This window comes from Notolepis coatsorum (assembly GCF_963971535.1).
Source record: "Notolepis coatsorum genome assembly, chromosome: 9".
Classification (NCBI taxonomy): Eukaryota; Metazoa; Chordata; class Actinopteri; order Aulopiformes; family Paralepididae; genus Notolepis; species Notolepis coatsorum.
This window is the reverse complement of record NC_140173.1, coordinates 151,985,906-151,999,993: the sequence shown is the minus strand read 5'-3', so window position 1 is coordinate 151,999,993 and position 14,088 is coordinate 151,985,906. Positions and strand designations below refer to the sequence as shown.

The 14,088-nt window shown below is 49.3% G+C and overlaps 1 protein-coding gene across 1 annotated transcript in view; it reads right to left on the bottom strand.

The window, feature by feature from the left end:
* Window positions 1–339: 339 nt before the first annotated feature.
* LOC311234413 (leucine-rich glioma-inactivated protein 1-like) overlaps window positions 340–14,088 on the bottom strand; it is a 53,393-nt gene continuing 39,644 nt past the window's right edge. Inside the window, exon 8 of the mRNA XM_084321583.1 lies at window positions 340–2,288. Within this exon, the coding sequence (XP_084177709.1) occupies window positions 1,471–2,288 (818 nt within the window). The 3' untranslated portion in view covers window positions 340–1,470. The remainder of the gene's footprint in view (window positions 2,289–14,088) is intronic.

Below are 14,088 nucleotides of genomic sequence, written 5' to 3'. Positions count from 1 at the left end.
ACTGACCAGACACTCTGTATCAGTGATGGCTGTCGGAATGTAGAGCTATTATTTTAAAACGTAGACCACTTACTTTAACAAAATAAATACTGCTTAGCTTACAGCACCTTTAATGGCAACTAGTCTTCCCCCGACTAGTTGCCATTGGCGGCTGAAATCACAGACAAAATAATGACGGGAAAGGTTTTAGTTTTTATTTATCAGGTACGTTTTAATCCATATGATTTACACAACTTAAAATGACGACAAGTTTTTCCGCAAGGGGAAATAAACTCACGATAGATATTTAGCTTTGTGACGTGTTGGTGTTTATACTCCCACATCACCAGCGGGGGGAGCTGAGACAAAACAGCCGTTACACGATGCAATGATGTAAGCATTTATTCAGTCTAAATGGCATGGTAATAATCAACAACTTTCCTTCTCAATATGACATAATCATTACATTTTGCATACATGTGTTAGTCAAAGTTAATAGTTATCCAGTTACGTTTTTCATCGTCGTGTGAAAATAGCTCCCTAATGTGCCCCAAAAAAGTTCTTACGTTATGAAAAACACAGTGTTATTAGTAACCTTTTCAATACTTTTAAATGTACAAACCATCGATTAAAAATGTACGTCGCAAGGACGTAGATCCTCGCGCGCAAACATTCCTGTTGGCATTTCCCCCAAACTACAAACTAATCTCAAAAACGATATCGATCTCCTTAACAAACACGTCTCCAACGGGGCGTGGTCTCTCTCGAACTTACAAAAGCTTCATTTACAAATAATTTTGCTTACAAGTGGGAAAGACAAGAAAAATGTAAACATTTCATTTTGGCAGAGTTTCTGAATCTTAAACGAGTTAATAAATAGATTTTAAAAAGTACCTTTTTTGTTGTGTTATCTTTCCTTGAGAGATAACAGTGTATGAGATTTTGCAAATGCATATACAGTGTTAAGTCACATGTATGGTTGAAAGAAACAAAAACGTGGAAAAAAATGACTACTGGCCAAATGCTCGATTTAACGGTGGCAATAAAACGTGGATGATTAAAAAGCGTTGCATTCGTCAGGATGGGTGGCCCCCCGCTGGGTTATGGTTAGGGTCAGGATGGGTGGCCCCCCGCTGGGTTATGGTTAGGGTCAGGATGGGTGGGGGCCCCCGCCGGAGACCTCGGTCATGCATGTAGATTAACGGCAACATCGGGTCTATAATCCTAACTCAAGACAACAACACTGTGCCTCAAAAACTCAACATTCCACAAAGATCGTACGTTGTTTTCAACGGAAGATTAGCGAATAAAAATGATAAGAACGATGCCCGTCGTTCTCAAGTCAGGATTTTAACGCGCTAATCCCTTTCACACCTGTACAATCAGCACCTTGTGTCCGGCGTCGCTATCTAACAGCTATGTACAAACGATCGGCCGGTCGACCGACCGACCCGACCGACCGATTAAACCAATCAAAGCAAAGTCAATCGATCAAGTGCTGAGATCGATGATCAGGTGCTCGTAGATCTGCGTCTTGCCCTTGAAGCTGGAGGCCAGTAGGAACTGCCGGTCGTCGATGGAGACGGGCGAGAAGGCCCGCGGCGCCTGGATGTTGAGCTCCTGGAAGTGGACGAACTGGCCCTTCTTGGCGTCCCAGCGGTACACCTGGGTGAAGGAGTAGTCGCTGCCCAGCACGGCGTACTGCCAGCTGGCCACGGTGAACGGCTGGAAGGCCATGGAGCCGCGCGACGGCACCGTCTGCAGCTCGCGGAACAGCGCGCCGTCCCAGCGCATCACCTTGGAGTCGCCGATGAAGCGCGTCAGGCAGAGGTAGAGGTCGGCCTGGACGCGGAAGTGCTTGACGGCGTACACGTCCTCCATCTCGGGGATGTCGGTGCGCCGGTCGAACAGCTTGGTGCCCTTGTTCCACTGGTAGACCACAGGCCGCTGGGAGCTGCTGGACAGGATCAGGTGGGCCTTGGACTGGATCTCCACGTGCTCCACGTCGGTGTCGCGGTACCACGGGTGCAGCGACTGGTGCGAGTAGAACCCGTTGCCGTTCCACTTGTAGATGGTGGTGGAGCCGGCCTTGGAGCTGTCGGCGATCACGAAGAAGGCCTCGCCGTCCACCCGGAAGGTCTCCACGTCGTTGGGCTTGCGGATCTTGAGGATGTCGATGTCCTGGATCTTGATGAACTTGTTGGCCGACGTGTCGCGCTTGTAGATGTGCGAGCCGCCGAACAGCTGCGCCACGATGACGAAGAGCTGGCCGTCGATGACCAGAGGTTTACAGATCACCGTGGACATGCCTGCAGAGAGAGAGAGAGAGGGAGGGGGAGGGAGAGAGAGGGGGGGGAGGGAGGGAGAGAGAGGGAGGTGGGGGAGGGAGAGAGAGAGGGGGGAGGGAGAGAGAGAGGGGGAGGGAGGGGGGGGAGAGAGGGAGGGAGAGGGGGAGGGAGAGAGAGGGGGGGGAGGGAGAGAGAGAGGGGGGGAGGGAGAGAGAGAGAGGGGGGGGGGGAGAGAGAGGGGGAGGGGGAGAGGGAGAGAGAGAGGGGGGAGAGAGAGGGAGGGAGATAGAGAGGGGGAGGGAGAGAAAGAGAGAGGGGGAGGGAGAGAGAGAGAGAGAGAGAGGGAGGGAGAGGGAGAGAGAGAGGGGGGAGGGAGAGATAGAGGGGGAGGGAGGGGAAGGGAGGGGGGGAGGGAGAGAGAGGGGGAGGGGGATAGGGGGGGATGGAGAGAGAGAGGGGGGAGAGAGAGGGAGGGAGATAGAGAGGGGGAGGGAGAGAGAGAGAGGGGGAGGGAGAGAGAGAGAGGGGGGAGGGAGAGAGAGAGAGGGGGAGGGAGAGAGAGAGAGAGAGAGAGAGAGAGAGAGAGAGAGAGAGAGAGAGAGAGAGAGAGAGAGAGAGAGAGAGAGAGAGAGAGAGAGAGAGAGAGAGAGAGAGAGAGAGAGAGAGAGAGAGATTGATTGAAAATGTTATTACCAGATTGCAGAATGGGTAAAGTACAGTACGGCTCAATACATACAATTGTTAAGGGGATGCAGACCTGAGAAAGACTTTCGTCTTGTTTACATCAGGGTCCCCCATTTTCAATTCATCATAACATATATGATACACATGACATACAGATAGACAGTACTGCTACATCTAGACATTTATGACATACCAGATTTACAAATACAGTACTGTTTTTGTAGGGTGATTATGGTTTATTTAAATTGATGGTAATATTCCCGGTTATAGTGCAGTTTGTGAAAAGAGTATCTGGGTCATTATTTTGCCTCTTAGCTGGAACAGAATTCTCAGAACCTTTTGCACCTTCTGCGATGCGCTTTTGCACAGATGAGCCTGCGAGAACATGGTGTGGTAAATTATCAAAATGAAACATTACTGATTCCTTAAGGTACAATTCTACGGGACGAATCCGAGTGATAAGAGGTATAGCAAACAGTTAATCTGCATTTAAATCTGGCCAAAAACAATAGGTTAAAAAGTGCAAACCGACTATACAATGGTAAATATTCAATAGACGTCAGTTAGAATAAAAAAAATCTCTCTCGCTGCAACTGTAAATGGCCCTTTCCCCCTTCACATAGATTCTACAGGAAACCACAAGGTAATTTAGATACCACCAGATTCTGGCTGCCAGTAAGTTTAACAGTTGAACAGATGGCTGTTGACAAAACCTTCCCCCACAATGGATGCATTGTGATTGATTAGGCCAACTGTAAATACTCTAGGCCATATATGGGGCCTGAAGACAAGAAAGTTAGCAGTTCAGCAGTTCATCCTGTTTATACAAGCCAGAACCTAACACAAAGGTCACTCAAGGACCCACTGTTAGAAATAGCAATCTTTATGGGTCCAACTTCCAAGGAGAGGGCACCTGGTCGCCTTCTGGTCACAGGAACTCCTTTGTAATTAATTGCCTAAATTTGGACAACAGTAAACTAAATTATAAAGTATTATGTATTGAAATTAGACTAGACCGGTTTTAGATTATTGTATGGATCAGTTTGAGACTAAACAAGATACGGATTGATCTTTTAGAAGTTAAGTTACCATATTGTAACTGAGGGGTACAATTCCCTGACTGTATTGTTAGATATGATACTTACTACCACTACCTCTTGTACTTTAGACTCTGGCCACCCAGTACTAGGCATAAATAATTATGGTAAACACTCCCACGTAGATGAAACGATCCAACACAAATGTACCAAGTCGAAAGTCTGCGTTTAATAATAATTAATACATAGCAAAAGGTATGTAGAGCAATCACTTAATTACATTTATGATTTGAAATAGGATGCACTTTTATGGCAAATGAGTATTCGTTGGTATATCAATAGAGAACGTCCAATCTCTGGTGGCGCAGGCGGTAAATATACAACCTGGAATATTTAAGGAATAATAGCAATGATACTTTAATGATTATAGAACTGGATACACTAGGGGGGAATTCCGGTCGCTTGTAAGACAACTGGAGAAGGGGGGGGGGGGTAGAGTCTGGCTGTATCCGTCTGGCCGAGGGTATCCTGGGAGAACCCACGGTTGTGCGGCTCGATGCCTCAGCGATCCTCGATCCACAGATGAAAGCAGTTGGACTCTCTGTGGGCCGGCTTCCTCCGGTCCACGATGGAGAGACGTGAAGCGACCTCGTCGTGTAGAGCGTCTCCTCACCTGTCGTCCTCTCCGGGGGGGGGGTTTCCAACACACGGCAGTGTTGGTCTTTATCCATAGAATAATCACTGTATACAAAGCATAATCCGTGCCTGGGAAGGCGGGCTGTCGTCGGTAGAATAATCCGGTATGCAGGTCCACTCGCTCGTCGGCTCTGGGGCTCCTCGGGTGCAGCCTCACATGGGGTCGGCCACCCTGGATAAGCAGCCAGTTCTCTGCCCGAAACGATGGGGTACTGACTACGATAGTATTCTCACCGCACGAAGCACTACATATGAATAGACTATTATTAGCTTAATAGACTACGTCCAACTCGACGATATAGTGCCAAATATGACTATTCAAATATTAATATACACGATGTCTCAATACCGATGGTAGGCCGAACTTGGCCTTACTCCCACACGTGGCGTCGCGGGGAGGCTTTACGTCTGTCACTCTATTGGAGGGTAAGAAACTGGACTAAAAGAAAGTCCTACTTTAGTAGCGCAGTATATATACGCACTATGAACAAATAGTACCGTTAGTGGTGCGGTAGCCAGATTCCTACGCGGAACTAGGACTTGTTCGTACATGTTGAGCGGTACGTTTGAACTGGGTCTGGGGGGTATGGCAGCCTGGCACCAAGGTCTCGACCAATAGTAGAATGGAGACTATTATGGGATGTTCAGTAGGCTAGAATGGATATTCAATGCATATTGTACAAGGAATATACAAGGGATATCAAGGAATATTAGAGAATATACAAATACAATTAAATATATATATATAATAAATATATATATATTCGGTTTAATCTGGCCCTTCACAACAGCCACCCCCTGATTGGTCCCAGACCTAATCAGTTAAGCAGAGACAGATTAATCGCGTTGTCTATTTACACATAAGGGTTTGCTGTAGGGGTCAGTCAACTTCACAAAGTCATAGGGTTATAGGGTCATGGTCATCATCGATTGTGTCTGGGAGTCGGGGCAGTTCTATGAGCCTCGCCACGGGACGGGTGTAAGTGCGACCCTGGACAAGCACTTCAGCTGCTCGGACCTTGCCGTCGGCACCGGTGATCACTTTGCTTACGCGGCCGGCCGGCCACATAGCTCTGGGCAGTGATTGATCAATAATCATGACGACTGTTCCTTCTGTCAAATTGTCTCTCTCCTTTACCCACTTCTGGCGGGTCTGTAGAGACAGTAGGTAGTGCAGTAGGAATGTCCTTTGTGTGCACTCTCTATGGTAGTGCAATCATCTATGTTGGGGTCTGCGGAGATAACAGTGCTCAATCCACAGAACACAGGCTTCTTATTCTCAGCCTCCTCCTGACTGGCTTCCCTCGGGATAGGCGTGGGCCACTCTCCTTCCGGGAGCTTTAGGAATGCTGGGCCGTCACTGTAGACATTGCAACGGGTGAGGTCATCTAGGGGCATTCCCCGGGTGATGACGTCAGCTGGGTTCTGTTTTGTATCAACGTAGCGCCACTCTGTTTCTCCGGTTAACTCTTCGGTTAAGTCTTGAATCTCGGTGACTCTGACTCCCACGAAGACTTTGTACTTGCATGAGTCCGATTTGATCCAGGCGAGTACTGTCGTGGAATCTGACCACAGGATTGTTCTAGACACCGGTATGGTGAGCTCACGTTGGATGAGCGTGGCTAGGTGCGCTCCGGCTAGGGCTGCGCAGAGCTCCAGGCGCGGGACAGATTGTTGCTTGCGTGGGGCTATTCTCGAGCGGGCGAAGACAAATGCTGTGTAGATCTCTCCCCCCTCTTCTTGGGCCCGCAAGTAGGCTACTGATCCGTATGCGACCTCTGAGGCGTCACTGAAGACGTGTAAGTCCATTTTACATGTCTCTGGCCTCACCGTGGGTGGGAAGTAGCTTCGGCGCATATTAACGCCTGGGAGTGAGTGGAGCTCCATCTCCCACTCTCTCCAGGTGGATGCAAGGTGTGCGGGAATGGGGTCGTCCCAGCCCTAGTCCTTGTCCCACAATGCTCGTACAATCATTTTTGCCCTGGTGGTGTACGGTAGAATACATCCTAGCGGGTCATATTGTCGGGCGAGTGTTGTGTACACACTCCGTCTGGTGGTCGGCGCCGCCGCCGGCCTTCCCTGCTCCATAGTCAGGGGCTTGTGTCTGTAGTGAAGCGAATCTGTTTTGAATCGCCACACCAATCCCAGGGTCATCTCCTGGGCTTCTCCCGGGATTGTAGCCATCCAGGTCTCGCTGCTGGCTGCCTTGTCCTCGGAGGAGAGGCTGCGCAGTACTTGCGGATCGCTGCTGGCCCACTGCCTGAGATCAAAGCCGCCTTTGATCAATGAGGCGCGGAGTTTAATCAGGAGAGCCTCGGCTTCTTCCTGGGTTGAAAGGCTTTGTAGACAGTTGTCTACGTAGAAGCTGTTCTTTACGCTGTGTCGGACCTCTTCGTCCGCTGCTGGGTCCTCTGCTACATGTTTCTGTAGTGCAAATGTAGCACAGCAGGGGCTGCACGTCGTTCCGAAGGGGAGGACTTCCCATTGGTAGATGGCTGGGTGCTCATCTCCTGGCTTCTCTCTCCATAGGAACCGTAACAGGGGCTTGTCCTCCTCTACTAATCTCACCTGCAGGAACATTCCTTTAATGTCCCCGCTGATGGCCACCCTTTCCTGGCGGAAGCGGAGTAGAACGCCGAGTAGGGAGGGGCCGAGTGTGGGACCGGGCAGTAACTCTTTATTCAGATTTTGGGATCCGATCTGGTAGCTGCAGTTAAATACTATGCGGTCTTTACCGTTGTGATGGACCTTGTGGTGAGGCACGTACCACGATTCAGTGGTCTGGTCAGCCTCTTTAATGTCCATCTTTGTGACGTGTCCCGCTGTGATGAGCTTCTCAATCTCAGCGGGGTATACACTCTCTTGGGCGGGGTTCTTGGCTAAGCGCCGCTCCGTGTTCAGCAGGTACCGTTCTGTGGCGTCTGTCTTGGCGTGGAAAGTAGGCATTCCTTCTCGCCGCAGGAGTGGCGTGGCGTATCTCAACACGCCGTTGACCGGGACTCTCTTGGTCCCTGTCTCGAGGAGGTGAATGGCGTAAATGTCATCTTTAGAGCGAATGTCTTTCTTTCCGTTCTTAAAGGGCATTTGTTCCAAGGTCCATAACCGCTCTACGTGTTGCAGGAGTGCGGTTTCTCCCTCTGTGACTCGGGAGTGGAGACATCTAGTGGCTGTACTTCGGTTGAGAGATTTGGCGAGCGGGCCTTGGAGAGTCCATCCCAAACGGGTCTCGACTGCTGCAGGACAGCCTCGGGGTCCGGTATGAACCCGGTCTATCGGGACAATGAGGTCTGCATGGTCGGAGCCTATCAACAGGGTCGGCATAGCATTGTCTATGAGCGGGATCGGTAACTTGCGCAGATGTGCATATTTCTCCATCAGCTTGGCGACGGGGTATGTGTACCGCGACAGTCCTATTTCTTGGCTGGTGAAAGCGTCTGTAATCTGGTACCGTCGCTCAGGCTGGCCGCTTGCTGCGATAGAGAATGAGACATTCTCGCCCTTTATCGTCTTCAAATCTCGTCTTATTGTCCGAATTGTCATTTGGGTTTCGCTTCCCCGCAGCCCTAGCTGGGCCGCAGCGGAGGCGAGCAGAAGGGTCTTCTCTGACCCGTCATCGAGGACGGCGTAAGTGTCCAGGACTTTGTTCTGGTAGCTTAGTGTCACACGCACTACTTTTAGGAGTACTCGGGCTCCACTGCTGCTGGCGGGATCGATGTACATGACGCTCGCTTTGCTGCTGGATGGTGCGGGTGAAGGGCGCCGTCTGTTACTGTCGTGAAGTATGTCCAGATGGGCTCCATCGCACTTGGTGCACCTTTTCTTTAAGCGGCATTCGGCTGCCATGTGTGAGCGCGCACAGCGAAAACAGCGCTTGTTGGACTTTATCCATTGACTTGCTTCCTCCGCGTTCAGCTTGGGGAAGGAGTCACATTGCGCTAGCCAGTGTTCTTTCTCACAGTAGGGGCACACTATCTTCCACTTCTCCGTTCTGGAGGGGGTACTGTGGCTCCTGCTGCTCGGTACTGACTCCGATTGGTGCATCACAGTCACCGATCTTCTTCCATCATTTAGTCGTCTGGTTCCTTCTCTGGAGCCAGGGGTGCTCCGTCCGAATGTATCTAGCCGTAGGCTGCTGATTCTCTCGCCAGGAAGTCTGCTAGATCGAGGAGGTTCGGTTCGGGGCCATTCGGGTCTCTGTGGTCTCTCTGCCGCCTAAAACGCTCCTGTCGAGCGGGCGGCAGCTTCTCCAAGATCCTTTCCACATTTGAGTTGGCGTAAAGTTCATGCCTCCCCTTCTCTCTCTGCGCTCCCAACATCCCTACCAGGGACTGCACTCTGATGGACAGGTCGTCCAGTGCTCGATTGTCTATTGCTGGGGGTAAGCGGTCGATGTGTCGGATCTCCTGGATCACGTAATCCCATATGCGCCCATACCTCTGGTCCAATGCTACCAGCGCTGCTGTGTATGGGGTGGTGGAAGTCGCGTAGGCGAGCGCTATATTATGTGCGCGGGGTACCTTTAAGTGCTTCAGTAGGATGGCGTATTTATGGCGTTCATCCAATACATCCACCAACATGGTCTCCAGACACATGCGGAGTTCTGTATACTGGGCCCGGTTCTCTTGGGTGAAGTCGGGTACCATAGGCGTGCCAATGTATGACGCTGACTGTGGATACATCGGCGAGCGTTGGGGGAGAGGCCTCCTAGGCGAGTCTCCTCCCGCTCCTTGGTATGGGCTGGTACCGGCAGTGTACCATGGCCCGCTTGTCCAGGTGCTGTTCCTCGGTGCGGGTCGTGCGTCGTGCTCACCCGGGTATAGAGTCGGGGGTCTGTAGCGCAGCTCCGCGGGAGTATAGCCTGGGCTGTACCGGACCTCCTGGTCCGGTAGAGTACTGTGCTGTCGTCGGGCGTGGTTCTCCTCCTCTTCCTCTTCGTCTTCAGTTAGGTCATCCAGTGCTTGTAGTCTCTGGTTTAGCCTCTCCACAGGATATGCTGCTCCTTCCCGGTTGCTAGGTCTCGCTTGGACCGGTGGGGGGAGGTGGTCTGTGGGGGGTATAGACCTCGTCTGTTGGTCAAGTTCAGGGTTGTTTACTCGGCTAGGGGATGCCGCCCTGGAGGTGTGTCTAGACGAGTTCCTGGAGCCTCTGGCGGAGGGAGAGGGTGTTGTCCGTCTGATCAGCTGTTCTATTAGTTGCGCTTGCTGTCTGTCGCGCTCTGCGTCCCGTAGAGCACCAGCAGCTGCTCGCTGGCTGTCTGCTCGGTCTCGGGCCACATTCTCTTCCCTCTGAATGCGTCTTATTTCTAGACGTATATGCTCTTCTTCGCTCCGCTGCTGGATCTGCAGTCGGTCGCGTTCAGCAGCGGCGTTCAGGCTGATGAGGAAGGCCTGCTGTAGGGTCCTCTCTGCCTCGCTGGGAGAAGGCGGTTGTATAGGGGAGCCTTCCCTCGGGGTACTCCTTGCGGAGCCTTGGAGCTCTATCTCCACGGTGCTCTCCCCGTCTTCTTCCGTGCCGAGTTCTCTCTCGGTAGCGTTGTATTCCTCCCGGGACTCATCGGGGACTACTTCTTCAGTACTGGCGGGGTGTGAAGTCATGTCTGGTTCCCACTGGTCCCCACCGTGAACTTGGTCAGTTACATTAGAACCCGTAGGGGCCTCTATGGTCGGGGTAGTCTGGGCGTTGGGGTTAGACATACTTTTACTTTCTAGTTTTACCGCGTTTACTGTTAGTAGAAGACTAGGTTGTTGACTGACAGCGTAAGCCTCTAAGTACTGAGGGAGCCGTCGTTCGCGCTGCGGGCGTTGGTTAGGAGGATCGTTTCGTGGAGTGTTCATCATAGGCCATTTCAATATTAATAACACTATATTAATATTACACTAATTACCCTCCGGCTCGAAGGACCAATTGTAACTGAGGGGTACAATTCCCTGACTGTATTGTTAGATATGATACTTACTACCACTACCTCTTGTACTTTAGACTCTGGCCACCCAGTACTAGGCATAAATAATTATGGTAAACACTCCCACGTAGATGAAACGATCCAACACAAATGTACCAAGTCGAAAGTCTGCGTTTAATAATAATTAATACATAGCAAAAGGTATGTAGAGCAATCACTTAATTACATTTATGATTTGAAATAGGATGCACTTTTATGGCAAATGAGTATTCGTTGGTATATCAATAGAGAACGTCCAATCTCTGGTGGCGCAGGCGGTAAATATACAACCTGGAATATTTAAGGAATAATAGCAATGATACTTTAATGATTATAGAACTGGATACACTAGGGGGGAATTCCGGTCGCTTGTAAGACAACTGGAGAAGGGGGGGGGGGGTAGAGTCTGGCTGTATCCGTCTGGCCGAGGGTATCCTGGGAGAACCCACGGTTGTGCGGCTCGGTGCCTCAGCGATCCTCGATCCACAGATGAAAGCAGTTGGACTCTCTGTGGGCCGGCTTCCTCCGGTCCACGATGGAGAGACGTGAAGCGACCTCGTCGTGTAGAGCGTCTCCTCACCTGTCGTCCTCTCCGGGGGGGGGTTTTCCAACACACGGCAGTGTTGGTCTTTATCCATAGAATAATCACTGTATACAAAGCATAATCCGTGCCTGGGAAGGCGGGCTGTCGTCGGTAGAATAATCCGGTATGCAGGTCCACTCGCTCGTCGGCTCTGGGGCTCCTCGGGTGCAGCCTCACATGGGGTCGGCCACCCTGGATAAGCAGCCAGTTCTCTGCCCGAAACGATGGGGTACTGACTACAATAGTATTCTCACCGCACGAAGCACTACATATGAATAGACTATTATTAGCTTAATAGACTACGTCCAACTCGACGATATAGTGCCAAATATGACTATTCAAATATTAATATACACGATGTCTCAATACCGATGGTAGGCCGAACTTGGCCTTACTCCCACACGTGGCGTCGCGGGGAGGCTTTACGTCTGTGACTCTATTGGAGGGTAAGAAACTGGACTAAAAGAAAGTCCTACTTTAGTAGCGCAGTATATATACGCACTATGAACAAATAGTACCGTTAGTGGTGCGGTAGCCAGATTCCTACGCGGAACTAGGACTTGTTCGTACATGTTGAGCGGTACGTTTGAACTGGGTCTGGGGGGTATGGCAGCCTGGCACCAAGGTCTCGACCAATAGTAGAATGGAGACTATTATGGGATGTTCAGTAGGCTAGAATGGATATTCAATGCATATTGTACAAGGAATATACAAGGGATATCAAGGAATATTAGAGAATATACAAATACAATTAAATATATATATATATAATAAATATATATATATTCGGTTTAATCTGGCCCTTCACAACACATATGATAGACTAAAATTAGAAGTTGGTTACCATGCTTGAGTGTTTGAAAAGGTTAAAACTAAGTCAAAGAATACTTTAGAATAGACAGAATACAATAAGCATGGTTAAAGATCAATAATTAGGTTTAAATATATAGTTAGAAGGCCCAAGAACTCAAGAAAAGACTGTTAGAAACTGTCTAGTCAAAATAAAGAATAAACTCTAAGTTTAGAGACAATAAAAGCATGACAAAGTACTTTTAGCTGTTAAACTAGGAAGCAACTCATGGGTTATTTCTGTTCAGGAGAGACGGCCCGTTAAAACTGGAATCTTCCATATAAGGAGGGAGAATGGTAAAATAGTCCGTACATAGAAATGACCAGCCCCCTTTAAGATTCAAAATGGCCGACGTCAAGCTTAGCCAATTAGAAAGAAGTGACGCCCCTAGCGATCGTCACTAGGGCGACACGGCAAGGGGGCGGGCTGTTGTCTTTAAATACAGGAACTGGCGGAGAGAGGAGAGAAGCAGAAGGAAAAACAAGCGCACCCAGCGCTACCCCAGACGATTGATGAGAGCAGTGTTGCCAGGGACAACCAGCACAACAAACCGGAGAAGACTTTTCTGATCTCGCAGAAGCATAGCAGAGGCTGGAACAATAACTTTGTGAACCTTTAGGGAATCCAGCTCGCTCATCCGCCACTGTCCTCATTAAAATGACCACAAGCCTAATATATGTTTTGCCCTTATTCATTTATTTTATTTTCCTTTTGTCTCTAATGGGTGTTAAGTACTCAAAATAAATAAAATGACCACCCAGACTTACAATCACTTATGATGATTATAGGTCTGGACCCCCAGTCTCATCACACACATGCACACGCACACACACACACACACACACACACACACACACACGCACACGCACACGCACACACACACACACACGCACACGCACACACACACACACACACACACACACACACGCACACACACACCCAGCCCCCCCCCCTCTCTTACCTGCCCCCCACAGACTCTGGACTACCCCTCTGCCACTTTACTTTACTGCCATTATTTAGTTTATTTAGTTAGTGTACATCATATATTAGTTTACTGCCATGTCCATCATCTCACTGCCACTTTACTGCCATTATTGTATTATTGTATTTTACTGCCATTATTTATTATTCATACTTACTATGTACCATGCTGCTAAAAGTTCTCGTTTACCTCTTTTTTTACATTCACTCATACATTAACTTTTTTTTAGCTACTGTCTACATTGTAGTCCTGTATACTGTCCATTGTGTTACTTTATGTTTATATTAGATCGTGTTCGTTATATATACACCGTGGGAAGGGGGAAATGCTATTTCATTTCTCTGTATGTCTTGCACATTACGAGAGGTGACAATAAAGCTGACTTTGACTTTTGACTAACAAAAGTAACTCACCAAAACAACTCACAAGTCCAGGGATTCACACTGGCACTACTGCAGTGATGAGAGCAGGAACAGTAATGGCACAATAATAAAGAATATGATTATCTTCCACCTGCACTGATTTGTGCGGGGGGGGGGGGGGTGGTTACCGGTTACACGAACGGCTACTCGCATCTTTTTTATTGTTATAATTCGTTTTCAATCTAAACCATTTGGGATTGTTTTACCCCTTTTCAAATTTGGACCAAGCGGTCTTCTCTCGGGGGGGGGGGGGGGGACGTTAGCGCGGATGACAACCAATCATGCGGGACATGGTCTCAATTTGCGTGACACGTGAAAAGAGACAGAAATGCTGTACAATCACGCGCAATGCGTGCCGTCTGGCCACCCTAATTGGATGCCATTTTGTCACAGGAAAGATTTGCCTCTAGGATGGAACCCAGGTAGGTAATTTCGTCTTTCCTTGTGACAATATTGTCACCCGCACTGTAACTGAGAAGCCGTCGGTCTTGCTGAGTTTGTTATTTGAACCGAAGAGAACGGACTCTGTTTTGCCCATGTGTAATGATAGTTTGTTATCAGCGAGCCAGGTGCAGATTCTGCCGAGTTCTGAGCTGAGGGTTTTTTCAACCTGTAACTTGTTCTTG